Source organism: Sminthopsis crassicaudata, chromosome 4, assembly GCF_048593235.1.
Source record: "Sminthopsis crassicaudata isolate SCR6 chromosome 4, ASM4859323v1, whole genome shotgun sequence".
Classification (NCBI taxonomy): domain Eukaryota; kingdom Metazoa; phylum Chordata; class Mammalia; order Dasyuromorphia; family Dasyuridae; genus Sminthopsis; species Sminthopsis crassicaudata.
The window spans coordinates 317,657,045-317,671,807 of NC_133620.1; the positions used below are offsets into that span (position 1 = coordinate 317,657,045).

Genomic DNA, 14,763 nt, shown 5'->3' on the forward strand with positions numbered 1-14,763 from the left:
TGTATCAAGAGCAACCATTGGAGGATTGGGGCATTTGTTAGCTATTTTGTGGGACTGCTGTTGTTGGTTTTTTGAGGGTTTTTTTGCAAGTCAGACAAAATTGGGACTATTTGAGTTGAAATTGTTTTCTCCTCAATGATTTGTTCCCCCTTCATCAAATTATACTTAAAGTTCACTGCTTATAGAAGGAATATATTTCCAATCCTTTATTGATCAAATGTAAATTGTAAAATATTTCAATAGATCAAACTATTAGGGCTTCCAGTTAAACTATTTTGGTCATGGCAAGTTATAAAAGATTAACATCTATTTTGTTTTTCTTTTATATTTGTGAATTTTTATCTTTTGTTGCTGTTGTTTAAAATAATAGCCCCAATTTATTTACTTTATTTTTTTAAGGGGATGAAATAGACATTCAAATGTCCAGCTCATTCCACTTAAATGGAAACAGCTCTGGGACAAAGGGTTCACCTTAAATTCTTCTTTGTCTTGGTCCCCCCTACTCTTGATAAACAGGCAGAACTTCTTTGGAGCTGTTCAAAATGACTCTAAGACATCCTTCCACCCATTTTCCTCTCTGCCCCCCCCAATAATCCTAATCCCTTGGCCTCAGGTCCCAGGGCTGATAACCTTTGCAGTCCAAGAAAATAAATAGGGAGTCTGCGAAAGGGAGGGAAACATACAAAATCTACTGTCTTTCTTCCAAAATACACACATACCAGTCTAAGTTTTGGTAGAGCCTGAAAAATATTTTCAAGGGAGAAATTATATGTTAATTTATATGTTTGTCTTTTTTTCTCATAAAAATACTTTTGTTTGGTAATAAACTTTTTTTTTCTTCTACAATAAGAGAGATAATACTGTGTTATCAAAAGCAAGAAGGCTTAAAATCCAAGTGGGATCTTAGCTCCCAAGAGACCAGAAAGGCTATTTCAACAGTTCTCCCACTTCAGATGCCTCTGGGAGCTGTCGGACACTGGCTAGGCAAAAACAAACACTGTCTCAACAGTGTTTTTTTATCTCCTTATTTTATAAAATGGCATTACCTGAGAGAGGCATGTATTATTCAGTGCAAGAGGGAACATCAATCGGATTAAGGAGTATATGGAAACTGAGTGGATTAGATTGGTGGCTTTGTCATCTGCCTTACCTAGGGCAAGCAGCATTGCCAAGTACAAACACAGTGAGGGAGCTGAGGAGCTTGGCACTGACCCCAATTAGGGGATGAGGAAGGGTGCTGAGGACTCAGTCCCGGCCATCCTGTGTATCTCTAGGAGAGCTTGAAGGAAAGGAAGATGGGTGAGAAGATGTTTTAGAACCATTTTGAACAGCTCCAAAGCTTTGGGGTGGGTGGGAGTTGGGTGTGAAAGGGAGGAGGAATATAGGTAAAGGTGTGAAGAGAATGGAGTGAGATGATGGAAAGGCATAAGCATAAGGGATAAGCTCTGTCTGACTATCTAGTTAGAGACAGAGAATGGCTTGTGGTCCTGAATGGACAGCTCCCACCTTGCCTGGTTAGGGGCAGAGGGTGGTCTGGGGTCCAGTAGGTAGGGGCTGGGGCTGGTGGTAGGTGCAGGTAGGACAGCACCGAGTACACTTTGGGTCCTTCACCAACATTATACAACAGCTCCACAAAGAGAGAAGTGAGGGAGCAGGGCCTTCTTGGACTAGAGGGACAATCACAAGCTCTCTCTCCCTGCTTTGGGTATCATTTGAGCTTGGTCTTACCTTCATTTCTGTGTTTGTGTGCATATGTATGTGTTTTGTGTATGTTTGTGTGTGTGCGTGAGTGTGTGTTGGGGAGAAGATTTTATCTATCCCTTAGCCTGGATTATACAGCCATTTCTGATTGCTACACATAGATCACAGAACATTTGAGAGGGAGCTCAGCAAACAACACAATTCTGCAAGAACCCATGCAGACAAAGGGATGAATACATCAGACCAAGGCAGCAAGGAACACAACATCCAGAAAAACATGCAAACACAGAAGCCATCTTTAAATCCAAGAGTGTCACAAGACACAAGGCTTTGAGGAAACATAACCATGGAAGAATGCCAATCAACATTTGTAACAACATACATCTTGTCATTCAGTCCATGCCCTTTAAATAAGAGAAATGTATCTCAGAACCAATGGCTATGTGCTGAGCAGACATACATAAGTACATACATATACACAAGGTGTGTGCATGCATACATACACACATCCTCATACACTCATTTTTAGACATGAAATGAACCTGTATTTAAGGAGACAGGTGACCTTGTTAGGGAACATAAGACTTAGACACCTGTATCTGCTGCAGAAATGTCTGGGGCTGCAGAAGAGCCAGGTGGTAATATTTGAATTTCTAGAAAGATGTACAAGCCCATTTTTCATTAGACTCTGGTGACAGCATTGGGAAGTGCCCTCAAGGTGTATTACTTCCAGATGCTGAAAAAGCAGAGCTCACACTAAACATGGGCATGGTTCTTCCAACTCTTGCACACATAAGCATACACACACTCACATTCACACACATATACATGCATGCAAGCATACACGCACTCACACACACAATTTCCCCTCCTACATGGAAGGTCAAGGGGAGAATTTTTAGATAACATCAAAAAGTGGGGAGAAAGGCCTTCTGGTTATTCAGATAGCAGCTCAAAGAGCCACACAACCAAAGGAAGATTAGCATTGCTGGACTTGGGTTCCACAAAACTAAAGTGGGAATGAAGGGATCAAGCTGCTGAAACTTGTCCCATAGAGGATATACTTGAACCCTATCTCCTCAGTAGAAATATAACTGAGATCATCCTTGCTTTGTGAAGGCTTGTTTAACTCCTGCAGATTAGATCTACAAATAACGGGAGGCAAGAGAAAAAAGAAAAAGCCTTCCTGGGTTGCCAGGGGTTTTGAGCCCCATTAGAAAGGGGCTGGATCTTAGCCACATATAAGTTTTCTTATAAAATGGGGAAAAGGAGGAGATTCCCAATTAAACTAATCTACTCAGACCTTTTACTCTCTAAATAGCATGGTGTAATGGTAAGAACACCATAATTTGAGTCTGAGTATCTGAATTTGAATTCTAGCTTTGCTGCTCACTAGCTGAGTGACCTTGGGCTTAATTACTTCACTTCTGTGAGCCTCAGTTTTCTCATCTATAAAATGAAATGGTTGAACTAGGTCATCTCTAAGGTCTTTTTTTTTTTTTACCTCCAAATGCTATGATCCTAAGAACTAAGACCCAACCAAATATGAAGAAGGGTGAGGAAGTAGAGATGTGGCCTCCCTGGAACATGAGATGGAGTATTCCTCTCTTGTGGGTTACCAGGTTTGGAACACTGCACCTGGGACCCACGTGGCAGCTAAATGGCATGGAGCAATCCACTGCCTTGTATAGTGCAGTGAAGTGAAAAGAATAAGGCTTTTCCTTCTAGTCCTGGGAAAGAGCCTGACACACACACACACACACAAAAAAAAAAAACAAAAACAAAAACAAAAAACCAAGTGAGCATTATGGCTTCCCTAGTTTTGGTGTACCCTCAGATACAAATAGCTGAGGAACAGGTTAGGGGCTGATAGTTGCCAACAGGATTAGTCAGAATGCTGAGGCCAATAGTATCCTTCTTCCTCCTCCACAAGAGTTATCTCTTCCTCTCCCAATGGGAGTAGGCAGAGTCAATCAAAGTGCCATGTGAGTATGCAGTCATTTAAAGAGAATTCATTTTTAATACAAAATAAAAATTCTCTATGGCGAGGTGTCCTGGCCTTTAACAAACTGCCTAAAAGACATTTATTATATCAATATAGAGATATGTCCTTCTTAAAAAGGGTTGCAAATGAAGACAAATGTGTGTGCTCAAGAAGTTGCACCAGCCCAAAGGCACTCAGGCATCTAACAAAGTTGGCAAATACAGGAATTCGACCAGTTGTGAAATTTCCCAAAGCCACAAAAAAAAAAAAAGAGAGAGAGAGAGAAGGTAGGAAAAACAGAAAGCATCATTCCAAAAGAAAAGCCCCTTTCCCCTGACCAAAAAAAAATCAAAAAACTTTTCACCTACTTTTGCATGGTTCAAAAGTTTGATGCTGTTGCTTTTACCGTGGAGAGGGGATGCCTGAGGAACTGAGTCCAAGGCTCCTAGAGAGAAATGAGTTGTTCTTTGGGGACTGACAAGACAAGTGACTCCGCTTCAGGAGAGAAACAAACAAAACAAGGAGGAGTGTTTTGGGGGAGGAGGTGGACATGTCCTTAATTAAGTTTTCAGGAAGGAAGAGAGGAAAAGACAAATGGGTCAGAACTACTTAAGCAGGGAGGAGAGTGGGAACGGGAGGGAAGGGCAGGCAGGAAGAAGGGAAAGAGGCAGCTTCAAAGCAATTAGTTGATCTGACGACAAGCTTCAAATGTCCACTTGGTGGCCCCGCCATAGATGTCAATGTTGGTCTCAGCCCAGGCAATGACGTTCCCAGACAGAGCTTTGGTGCTGCAGGTGGCCAAGTTATAGATCTCCCCAGAAGTGAGTTTTCGATCCCAGATGTTGAAATGAGCCAGTTCACCAACAAAAGCTTGTGTGGCATCGAACCCACCACCCAAAGTATCCTTTCAAAGAAACAGAGAGAACATAGTAATGGAGGGTAATGATTAAGATGAAGGCTGGGGAAGTGGGTGGCCCTGAGAAATTTCAGTTCTGGCTTACTGCCTCATTAGGAATGTTGGTCATCCTAATGTTGTTTGTCCTTCCATGTGCCTTTATATTTCTGCTTATTTATCTTTCTCTCTGTTTAATTGTGAAAAAATGTCTTTCTGTGTGAATGTGGATGTCTATAGGTACATTGTGTATTTTTTCCTATTTATCCACATTTCTCTATTTAGCAACTTAAGGTATTTTGAATGTTAAAATTCTGTATAAACTTGAAATATTATGTGAGGTAGAAAGACAGTGATACAGACAGAAATAGAGAGGGAGAAACAGACAAGAGAGAGAGAGAGACAGACAGACAGACAGACAGATGAGGCAGAGAGATAGAGACACAGAGAGAGACAGAGAAAGAAGGAAAGACATACAGAAAGAAGGGGGAGGAGAGAGGTCTATTTTGTCTCTGGTGTCTATCTGTGAGTTTAACTTTAGCTGGCTATATGATCTGCCTCTATTTTTGTTTCTGTTCTCTGTCTGGGTCTCCCTCTATTTATTTCACAAAGATCACAGGGGATAGAAATGTCTCTAGTCTTTTCCCTGATCCTGGTGTATTATCCTATTGAGTGTGGGGGGGGATAGGAGATATAATAGAATTTAGCTTTTCTATAGCTGGAGCTTAGAGCCAGTAACCTGGTGTATAGGCTGATCTAACAAGAACAAGGGTCCATTCAAGATATTTTCCTTGATTATCATTTCTTATGTTATTTCTTTTTGTCTTTGCCAATCTAATTTCTCAATCCAGTAATGAATGTTTTGAGTCTTGCTAAATGGAACTAGCAGAAAAAAAAATTATAATCCTAGGAACTCTAGGTGCCACCAGAAAGAGGCAGAGACAGAGAGACAGAGGAAGGAAAATTATTTTATTTTTTATTTTAATTTATAAGATAATAGCCAGATTAATTTTCAGTATCAAAACCAATTAAAATGAAGCCTCAAACTAGTAATTTTATAATTAGAACAGCTAATGATAAAATATAAACTTTTTTCCAGTATTTTACAGTAAAGCATTTTGTTTTATGTGTTGACTTAATTCATTCCTACTTGTGGTCTCTGCATTGTTGCATCTTCATATTAGGAAATTTTCACTCAAGTGTGAAAAAAGAAAGAATAAAATGTGATTTTATGAAACATTTTTCTATGTGGAACTAAATTGATATTATGAATTAGAAGTTTGTTTATTTTAAAATCAAGGTAATAATAATAATTTTTGTTAGTTCAGACCTGTGATTTCATAAGTATGGGGAACTTTCAGTGTGGAAATTCCTTCCCCACTTATGGAGATTAGTGACTCATCTACATATCTTTAACTTAAAACAACTGAAAGGTTTCAAGATTCAAGTCACACAACTAGTATATATCAAAAACAGATTTTTTTTTCTTCCTGATTCAATAATGATAATAATAATGACAATAATAATAATGACAATAACAGTGATTATCAGGAGCACTGAGACCACAGTCTGTTTGTACTTGAGTTCCCTATAATGCCATCAAAATCAGGAGTTTTGCCAAATCAAGTCACTCTTTAATATTAAGTTACTTTATCTCTAAAGATGAAATAATATTTACACCATTTTATTCATAGGATTGTTATGAGAAAGGTATTTTGTAAACCTTAAAATTCTATTGAAGAGTGAATTATTGGGAATATTATTATCCCTATTAAAATCTTTTTTCACCTTTAGCAACTTAAAATATTTTTGAGTGTTAAAATTCTATAAAAATATGAAATATTTATCTATGAGAAATAGCAGACTGACAGACACACAGAGAGAAACAGACAAAGAGAAAGGGGGAAAGAGAGTGGGGAGGAATAGAGAGACAGAGAGAGGACTAGGGAAGGAGGGAAGAAGAGGAGGAGGAAGTGAGGGGAAGAAAGAGACAGAGACAGAGAGACAGAGGACAGGGAGGAAAGAGGGGGATTGTGTGATTTTTGGTTCCCACAAGAAAATGGTTCCTATTTCATCATTCTTTCCTTCTAATCCAGAGGTCTATCTTTTGATCATCCATGGACATCTAGGGTTACTCCCTAGGTGTGCCCTTCCAGTTAACCCAGTCCCCATTTGACCAGTACCTGCTCTTGGCCCAACACGAGCACACCCTGTGGTTTGATTGGGTGATAGGGTGCCAGGTTCTCTCCATTGCCTCCTTGAGTACCATCCTGGTAGGCCTCCCAGACACCATCCCTAGTAGTCCATGTGATACAGATGTGATGCCATTTACCATCGTTGATAACAAAGGGTAGCTTGGCAACCTGAGGCAGAAAAGGAAAATAGTTATTTTATTATTCCTTTTCACATTTCAAATCCATTTGATCTTAGCTTATTATAACAGTATGCACAACTCTGACACTTCTATTTGAATCATTAATTCAGCAAACATTGATTAACCATTTCCCTTCCAAAGACAAGGCACTGTGCTTTCATTTGTCTTTGTTATTCATACTGATTACTTTTAGTTCTATCATAAGAGATAGTGTGGTGTAATGGGAAGAGGGATGGATATAGAATCAAGAAGATTTGGGTCCACATTTTGCCCTTAATGCTTACTTGTCAGTGATGGATACACAGGCAAATCACTTAAGCTTTCTAAGCCTCAGTAACCTCATCTATAAAATGGGGATAATAATACCTATACTTCACAAGGTTGTTATGAGACTATATAAGTAAAGTGCTTTGTTAAATTTAAAGCACTGTGGAAATGTTAACTATTATTATTAAATCAGTTACAAAAAATGTATTAAATGGCCAAACGTCGTATTGACTCATCATTGAAGTCTGGAAATATTAACCCACACATTAAGATACACATCAGTCACATTATTCTAGGGTACAGTATATACAAAATACCCATTGCCAAATAATAAACCCCTTAAATTGGTTGACAAGGCAAATGAGTGAATTGGAATGGGGGGAAGGAAAGGAGAGGAGTAAGGGTTACTCCTTTTCTTCATCTTTTGTTCAATACCCTAATTCCTACTATCATAGTATCCCCACTAGTAGAACCTAGTAAGAGCTAGCCTTGGTCCATAAAAGTACATCATTCTAAAAAGAATGTTGACAGCAGCAACTTGGAAAAACAAAGGCTTTGGTTAAACATGGGTCTGGGGCTGGAATTCACCAATGCCTTCTTTATCTATTTCATATTCCTTTTCCTGCATTGCCTCTCTCTGAGGATTTTTTGTTTTTTAATTATTAGACGTCCCAGGTTTAGTGCTCTCCGAGTCCTAAGCTTCTGAAGAAGAGGTGCTAAAGAAACTGATCAGCGCATCAACATAGATGGCACTGCAGTCTAAACGCGCAGACCCTTTTTCCATCTGTGATCTCATTAATCCTCCAACTTTCCTCTAGAGTGAGAGGAGGGGGAAGGATATTATGATAAGACAAATTTATTATTAAGTGTATTCTTCATATTTAGGATTAAATGGTGGTCCAGAGGTGACAAACAATTGGTTTAAGATCACAATCAGGAAAAGTGTAGGGATAAATTCTAATGTGTCCTGAGATTCCCAGCCTAGGCTCCATTTAATATCAATCTTAGGCATTAGGAAAGGTGGATATTTAATGATTGATAAATTAACTCAAGAACTTATTGGTGACTGTCATAGAAGAATTCAGTGAAGAATAACAAACTCTCATTTATAAACTGCTTTAAGGTATAAAAAGCTATAAGGTGTAAAAAGGAGATAGTACACACAATATTATTCTCATTTTACAGAGAGATTATGGCTTTCCTATAGTCAGACTGCTTAATAAGTGTCAGTACCAAGCTTTAAGCCTGATCTTCTATCTCCAAGTCTATCAGTGACAATGAAGGGTCAGTCTCACTTAGAAAACTAGGGTTGGAAGAGTGAAAAAACAAGGGGTCAGGGGGTGTTATCTAGAATTTCCAAGGAATTCAGTATACTTCTTGGACATCTCTAAGCTAGAAGATTCAAGGGGACAATCTTAGTCAATCTTGGGATTGCTTTGGGAAAGCATGAGACCTTTGTCTGGACCTTTTTCTTCTTCCTGGCACAGCTCTGGAAATGACCCAGGACATTTAGTATTGATAATGTCCAGTGACTGGCCTGGAATTATTTGAGTTTGGACTCTAGCCCAAAATTGGCCCAGAACCATATTGACCTTAAGGTGATGAGGGGATTTTAAACACATCTATCTCTTTTTGCTCTCTTCCACATCCTTACACTAAGCTCTACAAAGACCTTTATTTCTTTATGTTAAGTAACATATACAGCACATATCTCACTTTTAGGAAGCTTCCATTTGGTGTTTTCAATTCCACTCTGTTCTAAGAAGCCTAATTAAAGAGGAAGGGAATTTTACTTAAAGAGAAAGAGTAGTCTCCCCCTTTCATGTTTCTTTGAAACTCAGTTATTCCAATAACAATGCAAGGCATAGAGCCCACTCAGTTTAATGCCTGGTTCTAGAATTGTCAGCTCACCTGGAAGATCCTTAAACTGAATGATCTGCCTAGCATACCGGTTTCCTTCTCTTTTTATTATTTATTAGTTGTGGGACCTTGAATCATTGCACTTCTTAGATCTCAGGTCCCTATCTGTGAAAAGAGAGGGTCCCAACTCAAGCATTCTATGAATTTTTTTTAATAAGTCCAGTGTCTGTAAGGGGTGGGTGGGTGGGTTCAGGGACTCTTACCTTGTCATTTATGAGGATCTCCATTGGGTTATTCCCCCATTCAATCAGGACTAGTTCATTAGCCTGGCCTGGTACAGCATAGGAAAATGGAGTCCCTACTCCAGGGGAGGCGTTTGATTTTAGCCACATGCAGATAGTGAAGGCATACATTTCTGGAAGACTTTTTTTCACCTTGGCATACATGTAGTTGGTTCGAAGTGGGAATGTGAGCTGGAACTTGTCCCCAGGCCTGTTGTCTTTCTGACCTGGGGAAAAAATAGAGGAGAGCTGAGATATGTACGTATGTATGTATGTACTCCACAGACAAGCAGGTGAAACAACTTATATGCCTAGAATTCATTTATAGACATGAAAAAGCATGGGATAAAATATCTATAAGTGCCTGTTATGTGCAAAGTTTGAGTGGAAAGGAATACTAAGGAATGAGAATGATTTGCAATCAAATCAGAGTTTCTGGTTAATCCAAAAGAAGATTGTCTCCTTTCAGAGCACTTGGTCAGAAGGCTAGACAGCTACTTCCAGGGATACTAGTGCAAATCAAAATACTTCTTTGAAAATCATCTTCAGTGCTAGTTTAGAAGCAAATCAGTCTCACAACTTTGTAGCCACAGTTAATTTTATTATCCGAAAGAGCATTTCCCATCATTACCTTATTCATCAGATATAACTGTGGGGAACTCTTGACTATTTGCAAAATAAATAAGTAAATAAAAAAAAATTAATTCCCCTTCAAAGAGGTGCATTTTCCATCACTGAAAATATTCCCAAAATGTATGTCAGACTGTGAAGACAGTACCAAAGAGAAGTATCCACGATGTTTTGAGCAGCATTTTATATAATTTTTTGGAAACTATTTGGAAGGAACAAGACTAATTTAGATATATAAGTTGATTTATTTTTTTTATGAGTCTCACAATATTTTATAGTCAGACTCTGAACAAACACAGCATCAATCCCAGATAATGTGAACCTAGGGATCCTTACATGTAAGCATCTCTATATTTTCATTTTCCTGAATATGTCTATATTTGCACAGTTCATGGTTCCCTGTATCAGTATGTCCTAATGTGTGCAGGTAGTGATGGGTCACAACCACTTCCAGTATGTGTATAAACAGATGAGCCTTGACATATACACACAGAGAAGCAGGGTTCAAACTGCAGGCTGCATGCTGTATACAGCAGGGACCTCAGATTTTTGTACTCCTACACAAGGGAAAGAGATAGGAGGCTGGTTCACTCTGGACTGAGGAAACTGGGAAAAGCCTGATGACTTCCCTGAGGGAGGCATAGCAGGCAGAGCAAGATCTGAGGACATCCCGCCTCCGCATCCCTCCTCCTACCTCCCAGCAAGCTTGAAGGACGTGAGCAAGGCCACTCTACTCAGTTGAGTGGCTTTCCTAACCCTTCCTCACCCCCAGCTTCCATCTATCTCTCTGCCATCTGTACTTCCTCCCTCATTCAAGCATCCTTCCCTCTAGGTCTGCAGATTCCCACTTGGCTTGGCTGACTCCATGTCTCCAGCTTTTCTTGTTTTGTTGTTTCATTTCCCCGTCACCCTCAGCACACTCTCTGCATTTTCCCTCCTACCTCCCTATTCTGCTTTCTCTCTTTCTAATGATCTATTCCCCCCCCCCTCCAGTTACATAACAGGCCTTAAGATGGCAGTGTTTAAATCCCTCCAGCACATTTTGCAGTCTAATCCTTATCACGTGTCACGAGCTCTGGGAATCAGTTCTCTTCCTTTTACAACCTTATTTGATTTCTGACATCAAGCAAAGAGTTGCTCCTGCTAATCAATATGCCCAAGGCGTGGTATGTGGAGCAGTGAGTTTGAATGAGAGTAATAATCACCCAGCTTGTTGAAGTTTGAGAAACAGAATCTTTGGGGAGTGCAAAATATGCCCGGGATTATGTTACATCGAGTGAAAAACTGCAGGTTGTGTCTGTGAGAGCATTAAAGCACTGTGAATGGATGGGAAGTGCCAATAGAATCCCATGAGGACATCAAGGAAACTCAGATAAAATGCTATTAGATAGCCCAGATGGACTCTTATTGAGGGGGAAAGGACTAGCTTAGAGAGTTGGTAGAGCCCATATATAATCCTGATGAAATGTGTCAAGAACAGAACACACTGGGTGGGGTTTCCCAGGACAGATTGGACTAAATCAACCAAATAAAGATTTGATAAGTTTTAAGAGTTCAGGATATTTAAAAAAAAAAAAAAAAATCAGTTGACCAGAGAAGGTTTACTCTCCCTTACTGCTGTCAACAGCAATTAGTACTAAGACCTGGATAATTTTAGGGTCTGGCATTATGGAGAAAAGAAAAGATCAAGAGCTTAAGTGAAGGCAGGAAAGTAAAAATGAGGGTGGTGGGATGGAGGAAAGGATGGTTGCAGCAGGTAACTAGGCGAAGAGGCATTTCTGCAGTATTATTTTGCACCGAGATCATCAATCCAAAGACGAGTCTGTAACCCACATCTACTGTCCCAAGTAGTGTTTACCTTTCTCCAGATCACTGATCCTTTGGTGGAGGGATGTTAGAGTGCTCTCTATCTTGACCCTCTCCTCAGTCTCATTCTTGGGATTCAACTTCCCTTCCTCCAGACTATTCACCCGAGACAAAACTTGCTTCTCTAGGTCATCGATCTTGTTCTGCAACATGTCCTTAAGGCTGTTGGTCTGGCTTGAAGAATTGAGTCTACTGTACTGCTGCAGAGACACAGAGTAGAAGGGAGGTGGGGTGGGGGAACCAACAACAACAACAAAAATGATTAGCTGTACAGTAAAGAACGCTTGGGGAGAAAGCGGAGCTAAAAGGTGAGAGATGGAGCTGTCCAGTGTCTAGGCTTCCCTGGAAGCTAATTGCCGAGACAGTCTTCCAGAGAATCGATCTGCACTTAGGAGCCCACAAAAAAACTTCATGCAAACCTTGTGGAATCACCCAGACAACACCTAATAAAGGACAACACAGGCGTGTGTGTGTGTGTGTGTGTGTGTGTGTGTGTGTGTGTGTGTGTGTGTGTGTGTGTGTGGTGTGTGAGCCCGCGCGCCTGTGCCTAGGAGAGACCTGCTGAAAAGGGTTCAGCGAGAGGAGAAAAAATTGTAGAAGTCAGCCAGAGCACAGCCATCTCCACATTATGAGAAGATGGAGCACTTACCTCAAGGTTCTCTAGCCTGGTTTTGAGAGACTGCAAAGTTTGCCCGAGTTGACTGAGAGTCTCCGCAGCAGGGGTTCTGGACAGATCCCCCATGGTATTTTTCCCGGAGCCTGTCTGTTTTCTGCCCGATCCAGGCTTGGCTTCATTGGGTCCGCTCTCCAGCAAACTCTGACTTTCACACCTGCCCAGTTTGGTGGTCAGTTCCCTAATAGTCTCCTTCTGGTTCATAATGGTTTCCTTCTGTTGCAGCACCGTCTCACGAAGCTGTAACACATTGGTCTTGAGGTCCTCAGCGCTGCCGCTGCTCTGAACCGAGGTACACATGTCCATATCTACCGGCACCGAAGTGCAGATAAAACGGGTCTGCCCGAAATTCTGGGCCAGGCATTCCAGGCACACGGCGAAGAGGACCACGAAGCACCACGGGATACCGCCCGGCATGGTTGGAAGGGTCCCAGTGTTCCCGGGACCTAACAAGTCCTCCCTACTCCCCGAGTCTCCCGCAGTAGTCTGCGTGCTGCGGTGCCTGGGAGTTCAGAGCCGTGGAGCTATCAGTCCACCCCCTAACTGCCGAGCAGACTGCGGAACCTCACAGCCTTTTATGCTGCTGCGGGAGGGGCCTTCACGGTGCGGACGTCATCAAGGCAGGAATCCCATTTTAATTGTCTAGTGACCCGTTCCATGCCAGAGGAAGGGGATCTATCAAGAACTGGGATGAAAAAAGGAGGTGTTCTTCCTTCCTCCTCATCCCATCCCCAAGAGATGCTCTGGGTCTCTCCCTTCTTTCCCAAACGTCCTTACAACCCCTTCACTCTCCTCCTCTCCCTCACCTCCTCCTCCTCTCTCCTAGCTCCTCCCTTCCGCCCCAGTTATTTCCCCATCTGTTGAACCTGGCCCTTCATTCTCTCTTCCCACTCTTCCCACCCACCCAACTATGAATTGCTTGGGACAGGGGAACAAGGCAAGTGGACTTTACGTCCACACGACGCTTTACTGCTCATAAAGAGCTCTTAGAGACAGCATAACATTTGATTTTTACCACTAACCCTGAGAGGTAGGTATATCTCCTATATACATACAGGTTAGGTACAAGTTAAAGTAGGTTTGATGATATCTAGTATATAGATGAAAAAAACTTAGGCTTAGATAGGGTAAGAAATGGCTGAAGGTAGACCCATATGCTTCAGACCCAAATCCTCTTTCCCTGTGATTTAAACCATTAGGCTTTAAAAGCTAATGTGCTTTTCCAGAGTTTCCAACGGGGCACGGGAAGTGAAAAGGTACCAGGAAAATATTTAGGCTCTGGGATGCCTCTACATTTGATAGGTGTTTAATTGTTAACAAAACAAAATGCACAGGAGCCCCCCCCTCCCCCGCGTTCCCATTCCCTTGCTCCCGATACTCTTACTGAGTTTCTTTTTCCTATCTTTTCCTCCTCTAACTTGCCTCTAGATCAGGGGATGCGGAGAACACACACACACACACACACACACACACACACACACACACACACAGCCAGTTTTATTCCATCATTCGGATAATCATAAGGGATGAGGGTTGGGGGCGGGGTTGTTGAAATAAATCCCAGACTCCAAAGGTTTGAGAATTATTTTAGTCCCTTCTCCCTCACCTCGACACCCCCCCCCCCCTCCCCAGGGCCACTTCTTTAAACCAGTGAGCAGGGAAAATATGAACTCTGGAGAACCACTAAGTCCTGCCAGCAAGGGTGAAGGTGTGAGGGTATGAGTGTTTGTGTGTGGGGGTCGGGGGGGGGGGGGGGTCGGGGATTGGTGGAATGGAAAGGATGGTCCGGGATGAGCTCTATGAAACTTATCCGAGCCGGAATTCAAACAGTTTGCCTTTCCAGCAAACAGAGCAGATCTCTGGGGCTCGAGTTCCGGGTAGCTGGAATCAGCGCGGGTTTTCAGCAGCGTAGTAGAAGTCCCTGAGCGCTAAGGATGAACGCGGAGATTAGAAACGGCTCATTTCCTCTTCCTGGTTTAATAGTCTTGCGGCTCAATGAAGCCATTTCCAATTCACAAAGCTATTTCCCACTAAAAGATGAGGAGGGAGGGAAATAGGGTGGGGTTGCTGTAGGATGAATATATATATGTGTGTGTGTGTGTGTGTGTGTGTGTGTGTGTGTGTGTGTGTGTGTGTGTGTGTGTGTATGGTGTGGTGTGGTGTGTGTGTGTGTGTGTGTAGGTGGAGGGGAGGCAGGGGAATCGTGTTAAGGACTATGAGTAACTCAGTGGATGA

General features: G+C 41.6%; 1 protein-coding gene across 1 annotated transcript; it reads right to left on the bottom strand.

The window, feature by feature from the left end:
- Positions 1-3,756: 3,756 nt before the first annotated feature.
- On the bottom strand, positions 3,757-13,076 carry NPTX1 (neuronal pentraxin 1). The gene is made up of 5 exons (XM_074260361.1): positions 12,505-13,076; positions 11,848-12,055; positions 9,342-9,586; positions 6,761-6,940; positions 3,757-4,589 (listed from the first exon to the last, which is right to left on the bottom strand). The coding sequence occupies exons 1-5, from the start codon at positions 12,943-12,945 to the stop codon at positions 4,368-4,370; spliced, it is 1,296 nt and encodes a 431-aa protein (XP_074116462.1). The 5' UTR covers positions 12,946-13,076; the 3' UTR covers positions 3,757-4,367.
- Between the last annotated feature and the right edge of the window lie 1,687 nt (positions 13,077-14,763).

Coding starts and splice junctions, on each gene's coding strand:
- NPTX1 (XM_074260361.1), bottom strand. CDS start 12,945: ATGCCGGGCGGTATCCCGTGGTGCTTCGTGGTCCTCTTCGCCGTGTGC. Junction 9,587..11,847: donor GATCAGTGATCTGGAGAAAG/GTAAACACTACT, acceptor TTTTTTCCCCAG/GTCAGAAAGACAACAGGCCT. Junction 6,941..9,341: donor AGATCCTCATAAATGACAAG/GTAAGAGTCCCT, acceptor TTTCTGCCTCAG/GTTGCCAAGCTACCCTTTGT.